Source organism: Hippopotamus amphibius, chromosome 15 (genome assembly GCF_030028045.1).
Source record: "Hippopotamus amphibius kiboko isolate mHipAmp2 chromosome 15, mHipAmp2.hap2, whole genome shotgun sequence".
Taxonomy (NCBI): domain Eukaryota; kingdom Metazoa; phylum Chordata; class Mammalia; order Artiodactyla; family Hippopotamidae; genus Hippopotamus; species Hippopotamus amphibius.
Genome location: NC_080200.1, coordinates 7,519,215 through 7,534,388, shown reverse-complemented (window position 1 = coordinate 7,534,388; position 15,174 = coordinate 7,519,215). Strand labels below are relative to the sequence as shown.

Below are 15,174 nucleotides of genomic sequence, written 5' to 3'. Positions count from 1 at the left end.
TTGGGGAAGACCGCCCCTTCTGAATTTGCTGCTTTCTCTCTGTGGTCCCTTTATCTTGTTCCTCTCATCCTCATATTTCCTGTGCATCACTTGTTTGCAGCCGTGGCTGTACATTAGAATCCCCTGGGAGCTTGAACAAAATACCGGAGCCTGCACCACATCGCCCATCTCCTGATTTAATCAGACTGGGTTGTGGGCTGGACATGGAGACTCTTACATTTAGCCAGGTGGTTGCAAGGGGCGGCCACGATCATGGCTGAGAGTCAATAAACAAAGGGCTTCATCCAAAGATCATAGCGGGCTGAATCAGTTCTTTCACTGGGGATTGCAAGATGGTGGTTTATCAAAATTCTCCATCTTTTGGAGGGATTTTAAGGAGGATAACATGGGCACATGTCAAAATTGCTATGCTGCAATCATCTCCCACGCAGGAACGCACCTGGTTTTCTTTGGAACCAGCCCGCCTCTCAAATTTCTGTCTCTAAACCAGGGGGCAGGCACATGCTCCCAGCGGGCCAATCAGCACATTCCATCTGTCTGACCACGGTCATTGGTTCAGGCATGGGTGTGGGACCCAAGCTGGCCAATAATGTGGGCCATTTTTTTAAAAGTCTTTATTGAATTTGTTACAATATTGCTTCTGCTTTATGTTCTGGTTTTTTGGTGAGAGGCATGTGGGATCTTAGCTCCCCGACCAGGCATTGAACCCACACCCCCTGCATTGGAAGGCAAAGTCTTAACCACTGGACCACCAGGGAAGTCCAAGCTGGCCAATGAGACTTGGTTTTGGGACTTTGGATACGGTGACCCAGAGAGAACAGTTTTGCCAAATCTCACCTGGTTCAGGAGGGACTACTTCATGGGTGCAAGGCTGCAGAGAAAAGGCATGGAGAATCCTGGGACAGTACACAAGTCATAGCTGACTCTTAGACACTGCACTTCATGCGCTCACTCAACAAATATCTGTTGAGTGCCTGCTGTATGTCAGAAATAACTATTTTTAAAATAGAACAGGAACAGTCATAGCTACAGAGAACAAACAGGTGGCTGCCAGAGGGGAGGGGTGTGGGGGGAGGAGAGGAATAGGTGAGGGAGGTTAAGAGATACAAACTTAAAGTTGCAAAACAAATGCCTCAGGGGTATGAAATGTACTGTGCGGAGAATGTAGTCAATAATTGTGTAATGTCTTTGTATGTGACAGATGGTAACTAGCCTTATCGTGGTGATCATTTTGAAATGTACAGAAATATCAAACCACTATGTTGTGTAACAGGAACTCACATGGTATTGTAGGTCAATTATACTTCAGAACCAAACAAACAGGGAATTCCTTGGTGGTCCAGTGGTTAGGACTTGGCGCTTTTACTGCCGAGTTCAATCCCTGGATGGGGAACTAAGATCCCGCAAGCTGCGTGGCGCAGCAAAAACAAACAAAATCATAGAAAAAGAGATGAGATTTGTAGTTATCAAAGGCAGGGCATGGGGAATTGGATAAAGGCAGCCCCAAAGTACAAACTCCCAGTTATAAGATAAAAAGTACTAGGGATGAGGGATTTCCCTGGTCGTGCAGTGGTTAGGAATCTGCCTGCCAATGCAGGGGATAAGGGTTCAAACCCTGGTCTAGGAAGATTCCACATGTCTCAGAGCAGCTAAGGCCATACGCCACAACTACTGAGCCTGCGTGCTAGAACGCAGCGGGCTTCTACTGAAGCCCACACGCCTAGAGCCCATGCTCCACAACAAGAGAAGTCACTGCAATGAGAAGACCAAGCACTGCAACAAAGAGTAGCCCCCACTAGCGGCAACTAGAGAAAGCCCGTGCACAGCAGTGAAGACTCAAGGCAGCCAATCAATTAATTAATTTTTAAAAAAGCACTAGGGATGCAATGTACAACACAGTAAATATAATTAACACTGCTTCATGTTATATATAAAAGTCGTTAAGAGAGTAAATCCTAAGAGTTCACATCACAAGGGAAAAAATTTTTTTCTATTTCTTTAATTTTGTATCTGTATGAAATGATGGTTGTTCACTAAACTTGTTTGGTCATCATTTCATGATGTATGTAAGTCAAATCATTATGTTATACACTTTAAATTTATACAGAGCTGTGTGTCGGTCACTGGAAGGGAAAAAAAAGAAATAAACTGTTTTCCCTGTTTCTGACACCAAAGGTGTGGGGGGTTTTCCACACCAAACAAATCTCTGGGGGCACCAACGGAGTGCTCTACAGTTCAGTTCAATTCTGACCCTACCCAGGGTTAGTGCACACCCCACAGTTTAAGGGCTCGGTCGCACAAGACTGCCCTCACCTCAGACGCCAGTCACCAGTACTAGGTCCCTAGGGCACCCATACTTCTCTCTGACTTGGCTACAAAATCAGAGGGTTCCCACAACACCCCGCTCCGCTTCACATTTGGTAATTAGAATAACTCATAGATCTCAGGAAATCCTTTATTATTGTTACCAAGGGTATAACTCAGATGGAAGCGACAATTTTTTAATAACATTTATTTATTTATTCTGGTTGTGCCGGGTCTTAGTTGCAGCACACAGGCTCTCAGTTACGGTATGTGGGCTCTTAGTTGCGTCATGCAGGATCTAGTTCCCTGACCAGGGGCCAAACCCAGGCCCTCTGCATTGGGAGCGCAGGGTCTTAACCACTGGACCACCAGAGAAGTCCCAACAATTGGTTATTAACTCAATCTCCAGCCCCTCTTTCCTCCCTGAAGCCCCTTCCCAGGGTTTGGGACTGATGGTTTCAACTCTCTAATCATGGTTGGTCTTTCTGGCAATCAGCCCCATCCTGAAGCTACTGGGGAGCCCCCAGCCTAGGATGTCTTCTTATTAGTACACAAAAGATGCTCTTATCACTCCAGAAATTCCACGGGTTTTAGGAGCTATATGCCAAGAACCAGGGGCAAAGACCACATATTGCTTTTTTATTGTATCAGATAGGAAAGAGCTAGGTGTGGTAGTAAAAAATGTAAAAATCCCTGCCTTTGAAGTGTAGACATTATAGTGAAGGAGACACTTGTTTAAGCTACATGCGTAAATTATATAGTATTTTAGATTCTAGGGGCTGTACGGAGGAGGACACAGAGAAAGGGACAGCAGAAATGCTGGGGGAGGAGTTGCAGTACTAACCAGGGGATTGTTGGGGAGAGGTGGGTCAACAAGAAGGTGAGATTTGTGCAAAGACCTGGAAAAGGAGGTGAATGAGGGGAGCCGTGTGACTCCAGGCGGAGGGAACAGCCAGTTCAAAGGCCCTGAGGCAGGGGCCCAGTATATTCAAAAAGCAGCAAGGAGAGGCAGAGCAAGTGTGGAGGGCAAGTGGGAAGAGTGACAGGGCAGGTGACAGGGAAGAGAGTGAGGTGACAGGTCAGATCACGCAGGGCCTTGTGGACCCCAGGGAGGACTTAGGCATTTACTCTGAGGCAGGTGGGAGCCATGGAGGGTTCCAACCAAAGGAGAGAAGTGACCTGACTCAGGTGCTCACTGGCGCCCTCTGGCTGCTTTGGGGAGGACAGACCTGACTAGAATTCGTTGAGGCAACATGATCCTCTTTGCCCACCATGTAGTGGAACTTTCCAGGGCCAAAGTGGGGACCATTAGGCCCAGCTAGAGGCAGCCCAGCCTGAGCCTCCCTGTCCTGATTCGGGTTCTGCAGCATCACAGATGGCCCTTGACCAACTATCCAGTTGGCTGTGATTCAACCGCCCTCTTCCTGGAAACTGCATTTCACTAATGGAAATAAAAGAACAACTGCATCTGGGCATAACAACTTTAATTTTTTTTTTCTTGTGGAGAAAAGTGCACATCTTTATGAGTGGACATCAAAGAATGGCTTACACAGGAGAACCACATCCAGAATGTAAATGATCAGGTCCAGTGCTCTCTCCATGGTGTGTTTTGGGATCATTGGGGAGAAGCCAGCTAGCAGAATCAGTGCTTCAACACTGAGATCAAATTTCACCCCCTTTTTTTTTTCCAGTGGAGTAGGAGAGAAAGACATACGAACATGATCCCCAGAGAAGCCAAAGAACGAAAAAGAAAAAAAAAAGCGAAACCCCAAACCCTAAACGGCAGTCATGGCAATTTCCAACTGAAATTGCCAGGGGAGAGACAACTTGCTGAAAGCAAATGGTAAGAAGGAATAGTGTGGATGCAGGATACAGCCTCAAGTGACCTCCCCAGATCCCAGCCTCTCTGGAGCTGGGAAGCTGTTTTCCCACAGCCTTTAGCTTAATTTTTGTTTGTCAACTCAACAAACTTCCATTCCCTCTTAGTGATCTTTGAGGACATCGGTTTCAGTTCCCCAGACACCATCAGGAGTTAAACCTCCCCCCAAAACATCATAAAATAAAAACTTACATTATTTTTAGAGAAACAAGAAAATTTCTCCTACATCATTCCCAGTCTTGAGAGAACCCGTAGGCAGCTGTCTTAGTGGCTGCTAGAAGCTAAACTGCTGAAAAATCTTCTGTAAACAGAAAGCTTAGGCCAGGTCAGGTACAAGATGCAGCCAAAGCTGTTTTTCATCACACAGGTGATGACGAGTCAGTTCATCCCTCAGACAGTGACACTCTGACCACTGTTTCTTCTGGCAGCAGTTTAAGGAAAATGGACTGACCAACAGAATCTTGACAGGCCACAGTGCATCTTAAGAAGCCTGTTTCTAGCTGCTTTAATTTCTCTTTTATGTTAAAGCAACTGACATTTTTGACTCCCACTCCAAACCTTCAGATACTCTCACATGGTGCCTTTCTAAGAACTTGTCCTTTTCACCGCAATCTAGTTTGTTGGTAGACAAAGATATACTCCACTTTGAGGCTCTAAGGATAGCCCCTGGTTTGGGGTGAACATGGCCCTCTAGAAATATATTCAATCTCCAGCTTTTCTAAACGTACGAACTATGTTAAACTTGAACCAGACCTTCCCCACTTCTAGAAGGAGGCAGCAGAGATCCTTAAGACTACAGGATATCCTTTTGGCAACAGGGGCTGGGAGGCTGGACTAATCATACACTTGGCCGTTCTCACAGTGTCTGTCAAGTTCTGGGGCGTCAGTGTTCCAGGGCAAAAAGAGGTGCCTTGTCACCAGGTTTGCACTCTGGTGGGCGGGGGGTGGGTGGGATGGGGTGTCAAGATGTAGATCCCCAAACTGCACATCGCCTCTCAGCAGGAGCCCCTGGTAGCTGGGAAGCCCAACCTGGTGGGCTCCCCACTTGTGCCTCAACCAGGGAGACCGGTTTCCCACCAATCCCCCATCGGCCCGCCACTCCCAAGCCGCACCTGTGAAATGCAAGCGACAACAGCAGTTTCCCAACCCTGACTTCTCACCCCTCCAGCCCAACCCCAAAGCATCCTTTCCAGAGACTCCTCCATTTAGCAGGGAACGTCCCTGGACCTCAGCAATGACACGGCTCAAGAAGGCACCTCTGGGTCTTCAAGGTTTTTCAAGTAGGAGGAGCTGAAGTCCTCCCATGGAAAGCCGCCAGCCAGCCAGCGCAGGAAAACAGGAACGTTGCTCAATTTCCTTTTCTAGCAGGATGTTGGATGTGGAAAGAACCTTGCTTAAAACATTACCAGCCAAACCAGGGCCCGGGGGAGGCAGGTCTGGGCAGGAGAGCCCAAGTTCCTGACTCTAAGTTAACTTCTGGTAAGAAGTCCCCAGCAGGAATGCCAAGGGCTGGGTGATTCTCTGCCCGGCCCCGCACAGCCCATAGTTTCAGAATTCAATTCCGGATCAGGGACGCAGTGGATAAGCTGAAACAGTGGCAGGGTCGTGGGTGATGTAGGATCCTGGGGAAGCTCAGAAGGCACTTCTCGGGTCCCTGAAGCCAGGCTGGGGAATGGGGTGTGGGAGGTGGGTTCTAACTCCCTGTTCCTTTACAACGGGAAAAGCTGCTTTAATACTGCTTTCATGGGCAGAGAATCCGCAGGCTGGAAAGGAGGGTTCTGGGGAGGCCAAAACCACCACCCTGCCTTGCAGCCTTGAGGTCTGAGAAGGGTCACAGGCAGACTGGACGATCCTGAGAGAGGAACCGTCTTCCACATCTCCAGGGATGAAATCTGAGGACCCCCACAGCATGAGGGAGAAGAAAAACCATCTTTGGCCAGTACGTGAACTCCAGACAACGCCCGTCACAGAAACGGATGTGGATAAGTGGTTCTAACCCAGAAGGCACTGTAGATGCCCCTCCCCCAGCTGGGGTGGGACACGCTGCCCGTACCACCCGCATGAAAAGGCCTGAAAGCAGCAAGCTCGTGCATGACCTTATCCCCAGACCCTGGCTGCAGTGCAGAGTCCCCAGGGTCTGGAGCCTGTGACAGGGGCTGCTTGGGCAGGCTGGTGGCCATCGCCAGAGAATGCCATGCGGGAGCTGGGGGGAGGTGTGCGGCTGATGGGAGGGGAGGGGGCGCCCTGAGCTTGGAAACAGCCCTTGTGGCTCATGCCTCAGTCACAGTCCCTGCTGAGGCAGGTGGGGGTAGGTGGGGGGGGGGACCATCTCTAGCAGGGGCAGCTGCTGGGATGTGGGACTGGGGTGTCCCCCAAGGCCGGGCCTTTCCCATTGCTGCCCGGGCTGGAGCTGGGTTCCAGGGACTCATTCATCTTCTCGCAGATGACGTCCACCAGGCGCTCGAAGACCTGCTTCACGTTGATGTTCTCCTTGGCGCTAGCCTCAAAAAACTCAAAACCTGCAGGGACAGAAGATGGCAAGAGCTGTGAGATCCCGGGGAGCAGAGTCTGGGTTGTGGCATCACCTGAACCTGGGTTCCAAGCCCAGTTCTGCCCTTTGTGCAGCGGTGGGACCTTGACTGAGGGATTAGTCTCCGTCAGTCTCAGTTTGCTCTTCTGTAAAGTGGGAACAACGATGCCACTGATGCCGATAAAAATCTGTGACACGGGGACCTCCCTGGTGGTCCAGTGGTTAAGACTTCACCTTCCAATGGAGGGGGTGCAAGTTTGATCCCTGGTCGGGGAGTTAAGATCCCACATGCCTCTCCACCGAGAAACCAAAAAACATAAAACAGAAGCAATATTGTAACAAATTCAATAAAATTGACTTTAAGAACAGTTCACATCAAAAAAAAAAAGAATCTTAAAAAAAAAATTAGGACTTCCTAGATGGCGCAGTGGTTAAGAATCCGCCGGCCAATGCAGGGGACACAGGTTCGATCCCTGGTCCAGGAAGATCCCACATGCCGCAGAGCCACTAAGCCTGTGTGCCACAACTACCGAGCCTGCGCTTTAGAGCCCGTGAGCCACAACTATTGAGCCTGTGCTCCACAACAAGAGAAGCCACCACAATGAGAAGCCCGTGTGCCACAATGAAGAGTAGCCCCCATTCTCCACAACTAGAGAAAGGCTGCACGCAGCTATGAAGACCCAACGCAGACAATAAATAAATATGTTTATAAAAAATAATAATAAATAAAGAAATAAAAACTCTGTGGCAGCAGCCCTTGCCCGGACTACCTTGAGTATCTCTTTGTCACAAGGCAGTGGCAGCAAGAGTCCAGGTAGTAACATTCTGGTGTCCAGCAGGTATGGGGGTGCCCCCAGGTGAGTGGGGCTCATCTTCCATCCAATTTCTACTGCACAGGAAGACATAGCTAGGGCACCCACAAAGCCAGATATTTATGTGGACCTTTTAAATACAGCCAAGTCACTCACGTGTTCTGGAACATATGCTCCAGGTCCAATAAAACAGAGGACTGAGCACTGGCTGAGGACTGACTCCAGCCCAGGGGCTACCTGTTTGTGACCTCTGTCAGCCAGATAATGGCAGGTTTCACAGAGTTTGTAGAAAACAAACAGTGCGCACATTTCCTGGCCTACAGAATGCATTAAAAATGGTAATAACAACAATAATAATATTAATAGGCAGTGCTTATGTCATGCTTATTACGTGGCAGGCACTTTTCTAAGCTCTTTACATAAATTAACTCATTTAAGGATGCTCTGAGGTTTATCCTTTTTTTTTTTTTTTTTTCCCACTGCACACATGGCTTGAGGGCTCTTAGTTCCCCAACCAGGGGTTGAAGCTGTGCCCTCTGCAGTGGAAGTGTGAAGTCCTAACCACTGGACAGCCAGGGAATTCCCTATACTATTACAGCCCATTTTACAGATAGGAAAACTGAGACACACAGAAGGAGAGTCACTCGTGTAAATTCACACAGGTAACACACTCAGGCTGCCTGGTTGGAACACTAATAGAGTAAACATTTCTACTGTATCACCTTGGGCCTCGGGAGGGAGGACAGGCTGGCTAATTGCTTTTGGGGAGGGGGATGGCAAGGTAGCTTTGAATATATTCTTAGCATCATAGTGACCAGCATAACTGTTTCTCATTAAAAAAAAATTTACCCCCCTCATAAAAGGCGAGAGGTGGTACAAATGCTTTGAGGACTTGCCCAGGGTCCCTGGAGAAGAAGTGGTCCGTCAACCTGCAAATAAAGGTGTATATGACAGCCCTTCCTGCACCCTGGTTCAGGCTCTGCCTGCTGGGAGCTGTCCCTGAATGGTCCCTGATATCTCCCCATCTGCCATCCAAAGTAGGTAGGAAAGTCAAATGTCCACCATATTACACGCAGCACAGGGTAAACGGGCCTCTATCCCAGCACTTGTCATTATCATGCAGCACTATAAAAATGTCATCGTAATTAGTTACGTGTGTAATTATCCATCTACTATGTCTCTGCTACTAGCACACCAGGGCCAAAAGAGCGGGATTTCTGTCTGCCTTGTCCACAACTGCTGCCCAGTGCCTGGCATAGAGCAGGTGCTTGGAAACTACTGACTGAATGATTGATTGAACAGATGGATAGATGGATGGAGGGATGGATGGACAGATGGATGGAGGGATAGATGGATGAATGGATGTAGAGATGGATAGAAGATTGGATGGATGAATAAACGGATGGACGGATGGATGGATGGATGAAAGGATGTATAGATGAACGGATGAGTGGATGGATGGGTGGGTGAATGGATGGATAGATGGATAGATAAGTGGGTGGAAGGATGGATGGTGGATGACAGAGACAGGGCACAAACACAGATCTCTATTTGAGCCTAGCGCTCGTCAGTATCACCCCACTGTCCTTCTAGGCAAATCTGGCATTTCCCTAATAGTGTCTGCCTCTGCCTCAAATAGTCTGAGCTTTTTTTCTTTTTGAACACTTTTTTCTGATTATAAATACTCACTGGAGAAATTCACCAGAGAAACTAGAAACGACTGAAAAATATCAAGACAGACAGAAAAGCTGCGTGTAACCTCATCACCCAGAAACAACTACTACTGGTGTTTTGATATTTAGCTTTCCACTCTTTTTAAAAATATACATACATAATTGTCGGGGTTCAGTCTGTAGGGGGTATGTGTGTGTGTACACACGTGTGTGGGTTTTTTTCTTACAAAACCGGGGTCAAATTCTATCTCCCGCTTTGTACTCTAATATTTTAAACTTAATGACAGAGTGAGAATCTCCCCTCACCCCCGGGCACTAGATGTTTTCCTCAAGAAGGTGTGGGCAGGGGACTTCCCTGGTGGTCCAGTGGTTAAGACTCCACGCTTCCACCGCAGTGGGGGTGCAGGTTTGATCCCTGGTTGGGGAACTAAGATCCCACTTGCTGCGCGCCAGAAAAAAAAGATGTGAGCAGCATCCTCAAGTATTCCAGCCCATGGCCGGGCCCCAAAAGCTGACTCCCCAGCACACCTGTTAATGAGACCCAGGCTGAGGTTCCCAGAAGACACAGGGGACAAACGAGCAGGTTCAGTGACACCATGGGAGAACAGAGTCAAACCCCAAACAGAGACATTCCACAGAACAAAGACCCAGTTTCACCAACAAACGATGGCAAGAAATAAAAAAAAAAGAAAGAGGACCGTTATGGCCCAAGGGTCTGCCAACTTTCGCTCAAAAGGGTCAGATAGTAAATCTCTTAGCTTTAACGTACAATTATCAGCAATAGTTCGCAATCCTGTTAGCTAACGCTTAGATGCAACCAACACGTAAGCTGGACTCTGTTAGAACTGCTTCACACGTCATAACTTGTTGAACCCTCCTGACAATCCGATGAGGTAGGGCTGTTATTATCTGCATTTCACACATAAGGAAGTGCGAGCCCAGAGGGGTGAAGTCACCGCTGCAAGATCACAGTGATCGAGAAATAACAGGAGTTAATGTTCAATCAGGGCCAGACAGCAAGCATTTGCTTCTTTAATCTTTCTAACAGCCCTATGAAGTAGATGCAGTTTTCACCTGTTTCCTACATGGAGAAATGGAAGCACAGACAGGGTAGGCGAGGTACCCAAAGTCACACAGCTAGTGGGTTGCAGAAGGGGACTCTAGCCTCAGTGTCTGCATCCTTAACCTGCCCTCCCCCCACAGTGGTTATACTGCCTCCTGCACAGAAAGTCCTGGGAAGGGCCTAGAATACTAGAATACTCCAAGACAAGGTTTTCTTTTAGCTTAAACTTTGAATCAATAATCCATTCACCTGGTTCAGAAAGGTAGACTGAAAAGTCCCCCTCCCTAGTACCCTGGCCTCCCAGGTCTCAGACACACAGGTCACCACTGTCACTAGATCCTTCTGTATCCTCCCAAAGTTCCTTTAAGCAAACGTAAGCATAATATCCTTATTCTCACCCTTCTTATACACTAATGCAGGGGTTGGCAAACTCTGAGCTTCAGGCCAAATCTGGTCTGTGACCTAATTTTTTTTTCAATTGACGTAGAGTTGATTTACAATATCGTGTTATCATGTTAGTTTCAGGTGCTGGTGCCTATTTTTGTAAATAAAGTTTTATTGGCAGTCACTCATTCATTGATGTATTATCTGTGACTGCTTTCAGGAAGAGCTGAGAGGTTGTGACACAGACCCTAGACGTGAAAAGATGTCCTATTTGGCCCTTTAAGAAAACATTTGCTAGAGAATTCCCTGGCGGTCCCTTGGTTAGGGCTCCGCACTTCCACTGATTGGAGCACAGGTTCGATTCCTGGTTGGGGAATTAAAATCCCACAAGGTGCCAAAAAAAACAAATAAAAAAGAAGGAAAACGTTTGCTGACCCTGGACTAAAGGAAGAAGCTATACCCACTATTCTGCAGTTTGCTTTTTCCACTTAACCATATACCCAGGGACCCCAGAACATAAAAAATGCCCTCATCCTTTCTCACAGCTGTGTAGTATTCCACTATATGATTATATTTTATGTGCAGCTGCTTCCCCTCTGTGAGACCCCTGAAAGACGGCCAAGCTTTCCCTCCTGCTAACAGCACTGCAATTTGATATACTCGCCATTTCCCACATAGGAAGTGGATGTCTGTAGGATAAGTTCCCAGAAATGGTTTTGCTGAGTCTGGGTTCCCCGAGGCAGTGGCGAGGTCAAGGGTATCTGTGGGTGAATCCTCTGAAATTAAATGCAGCAGGTGGTATACATGTGGGCGTTTTTCTGGGCAGATCTTCAAAGGGCAAAGGGTTGGTGACTGTGGTTGGACCTGGGACTCAAGCTCGGGGATGAGGGTTTGGTTCTGGGAGGTCCTGGGCCTATGGCCCCGGCTGGACACTAACCAAGGTCGTCAGCGAGCCTCCGGCCTTCCTCAGTGGGCACGACACGCTCGTCCTCCAGGTCACACTTGTTCCCCACGAGGATGACCTGAGCGTTGTCCCAGGAGTAGGTCTTGATCTGCGTGGCCCTGTGGCGTTTGAGGGCTGTGTTAGGCCAGAAATCAAGGTCGGGGGAGAGGGTGAAGGTCAGGAGGTCAGCAGTCAGCAAGCACTCACCAGTCCTGCACGGCTGCAAAGGACTCCTGGTTGGCGACGTCATACATGAGCAGGAAGCCCATGGCTCCGCGGTAGTAGGCTGTGGTGATTGTACGGTAGCGCTCCTGGCCCGCCGTGTCCTGGGCACACAGTGGGGTCAGGCATCTGGAAGCCACTCTATTCCCCACCCCACCCCTGCAGGGCCCTGTCTGAGGCAGGTACTCCCAGCCTCATAGCCCCAGTTTGATGAGGAAGATGCGGATGTGCCCTCACAGCCCCCGGTCTAATGGGAGAAATATGGGCCTGCCCGTATCACCTCTAGTCTGATGGTGGAGATATGTCCCCTGTCTTTGAGGGGTTCCCAGTCTGAGGGGTCACTGGCCTCTCAAAGACGTATAAGCTCCTTTGACCTCATCTCCAAGAACCAACTTCATGACCACAAACAAGAACCACCTGGACCAGAGGGTACCAGCTTGATGCAGACAGCCTGATGCTCGTCACCATGACAACCATTACCAGCAGGCGATTTAGGAGGAGTGAGGCTCTGAAGAGGCTCAGTGGGGGCCCCCGGGCTCGCCCCAAGAGGGTACCCAAACCTCTTTCCCATTGGTCACTAGGTCTTCTAACCCAACTTAGGTTAGTACCATCTCCCGCTCAGACCCTATGAGACAGGGCACATCCCCCTCATCCTGATGAATTCACCTCATAGATAATACCCCCTGCTACTCTTCACACCTACCCCAAGCCCCCTCCCCGACTCTGGACCACTTTTCCTCCCCTGGGACCCCTCCCCGCAGCCCTAACCCCTCCACTGGACTTCCCTGGAGGAACCCCGACCCCTGCCTGGCCAGCAGACCCACGGACAGCCGCCTGGCCCACCCAGATCTGCAGCTTGATCCTCTTGTCGTGGCGGTAAACGGTCTTGACCTTGAAGTCGATGCCCACGGTGCTGACGAAGGCGGGCGTGAAGGAGTCGTCGGCGTATCGGAACAGGAAGGACGTCTTGCCTACGCTGCTGTTACCGATCAGCAGCAGTTTGAACATGTAGTCGAAGTTCTGGTCCGCTGCATCCCGCTGGCCCGTCGGGGGGTCTCCAGCGGACGCCATCTTAGCAGGGAGCCTCCTGGGGGCAGGGCTGGAGCCCTGCAGGGAAATAAAACACCAGGAATGGCTCCAGTGTCTACACCAGACCCGGGCTCAAATCCTGGCTCTGCCACTTGGAAACCAAGTGTCCCTGGATGCATCACGTGCCCTCTCTGGGCCTCAGTGTCCTCTTCTGGAAAAAGGGGATGTTTGTCAAATGCAAGGGCCCGGGTTGGGGGAGCCCCACCTGGCCGCTGAAGAACCAGACCCTGCGGAAGGTGCAGGTGTGGACTTTGCCCCAGGGTGAGCAGCTGGTGTGGCCCAGGTGTGAGCTGGGGGGAGGGGGGGTGCCAGCTGGACAGAGCCCCCCCTCAGGGACTGGGTGTTGACTTTGGCAGGTGTTGGGGACCTGCCTGCCCCCACCCAAGCCAACTTTAACTCCTTCCCTGACCCCTGCGGGAAGGGGGCTTTCAGCGGCTATAGCCCAGGTTTAAAGCCAAGCTCTGCCCCCAAATGGGTACCGCCACCGTCTGTTTGTCAAAGGGGCCGGGCCCATCTCTGTCCCAGTAGGGCTGACTCACCCCAGCCCCAGCCCCAGCCCCTGCCACGGAGGCCAGAATGACAGTCCTCAAACCCAAGGAAACCACCCCAGCCACCACCACGACTCCCTGGTCCTGCCTTTCCTGACAATCTGTCCCCACAGCTGGGCTGCTTCATCTGGGTCCAGGGCACCCCCTCAGCCCTCATGGCCTCCCTAAGCCTCAGTTTCCCCAGCTGTTTATGACTGCTCCCTGAGCCTCACAGGGAGGCTCCAGAAGGCCTGGGTGAATGGGGGCAACCAGCAGAGGAACCCCTGGCAAAGCCATTTCTCAACTGCCCCGTGGGGCTTTTTTTTCCACTTTAAAGGAGGACCCAACCCGCCCCGCTTTCCTGCCCAGCCCTCCGCCCCACCCCACCCCGTGTTCCGGGAGAACGAGTTTGAGGAGGGGAAGAGAAAGGCAGGAAGCCTTTCCCCATGCAGGGCAGGACCGCCAGGGTGGGGCCCCCGCCCCGCCCCTCCTCCAGCCCCAGCCCACCTGTCAGCCGGTCCTACCTCTTTCTGACCATCTGCCGACTCTCCCTCAAGCCTGGAACTAGGTAAGGGACCCGGGAGGGCTCGGCCCTGTGCCCCGTCACTTTATGTGGGGAGCCCCAGCCGGTGCAGGGGAGCCCAGGAGCTTTCTCCCATCACCATATGGTCCCATCTCTTGTCTCCAGCTGGGCTGTCTGCCCCCGCCCGCGCCCCATTAAAGCTCCGCGATGAGCCCAGCTGGGTGGAGGCGAGGGAAGAGGCGTCCCTCGCCGCCTGCCTTTGTCCCCCAGGCCCCAGGCCCTCCCCTTAAGCCCCTGTCCCCCCAAGACCTGCTGGGACGCAGAGGCACGGGTTGGGGTGCGCTCTCTCCGAGGGGATCACCTCGCGTGGGGGGCTTGACTGCGGGTGTTCCGCCTCCGAATTCGCTGCGACCTGGCCCTGGTAGCGACCCGGACCCCGCAGCCGCAGCCGCCACCGCTGCCCGCAGCCACCCGGATCCCGCGCCGGCCCCGCCCAGGCGCGGGAGGAGGGGCCGCTCCCGGCGAAAGGAGGGGAGGGAGGGGCGGGACCGGGGCGGGGCCTGAGGAGACCCGGGTTGGGAGGGGCGAGGGGGGCCGGGGGAAGGGTTGGAAGAGCGCCCGCGGCTGTCCGTTCCCTGACAGTAAATATTTCATTTTAACTAACCATACGTGGAGCTCCTACTATGCGCACAGCAGCTAAGAGCACGGACTCTGGAGCCAGGTTCGAATCTAAGCTCCACCACTTTCTAACCTTGTCGCTTTGGACGTGTGAACCTCCCTGGGCCTCATTTTCCCCATCTGTCACGTGGTCGATAACAAGGGTCTCCATCTCATAGGGTTACGTAAGGGTTCTGGTCAGAATTAGCGTTTGTAATGTGCAGCGCCTGACCCTAAACTGGGCTAGATCCCTTTTCCAAATATCCTTAAGGGCCTTTAGAATTAACCCCCCCCCCCCCCACTTTTACAGATAAAGAAACTGGAGATCAGAGAGGGGCAGCCCCTTGCCAGAGGCCACACAATTTGGCATCCAGGCCCAACTGACGTCCCAGACTTTTCTTCAAGCCAACAGAAGAAAATCTGCAGTTATAACAATTCAGGCTTGGGACTTCCCCATGGTCCAGTGGTTAAGACTCTGTGCTTCCACTGCAGGGGGCGCAGTTTCCATCCTCTGGTCCGGGAACTAAGATTCTGCATGCTGTGTGGCGCAGCCAAAAAATTAAAAGCA

At 51.0% G+C, this 15,174-nt stretch overlaps 1 protein-coding gene across 2 annotated transcripts; it reads right to left on the bottom strand.

Moving 5' to 3' along the window:
- Positions 1 to 3,722: 3,722 nt before the first annotated feature.
- On the bottom strand, positions 3,723 to 14,449 carry RAB3D (RAB3D, member RAS oncogene family). Of its 2 annotated transcripts, none has more exons than XM_057708202.1 (5): positions 14,311 to 14,431; positions 12,654 to 12,917; positions 11,796 to 11,914; positions 11,583 to 11,707; positions 3,723 to 6,702 (listed from the first exon to the last, which is right to left on the bottom strand). In XM_057708202.1, the coding sequence occupies exons 2-5, from the start codon at positions 12,879 to 12,881 to the stop codon at positions 6,515 to 6,517; spliced, it is 660 nt and encodes a 219-aa protein (XP_057564185.1). In that variant the 5' UTR covers positions 12,882 to 12,917; positions 14,311 to 14,431; the 3' UTR covers positions 3,723 to 6,514. The 2 variants fall into 2 exon arrangements, with proteins under 2 accessions (XP_057564185.1, XP_057564184.1); XM_057708201.1 differs by having other exon boundaries at positions 3,724 to 6,702; positions 14,259 to 14,449.
- Positions 14,450 to 15,174: the final 725 nt, after the last annotated feature.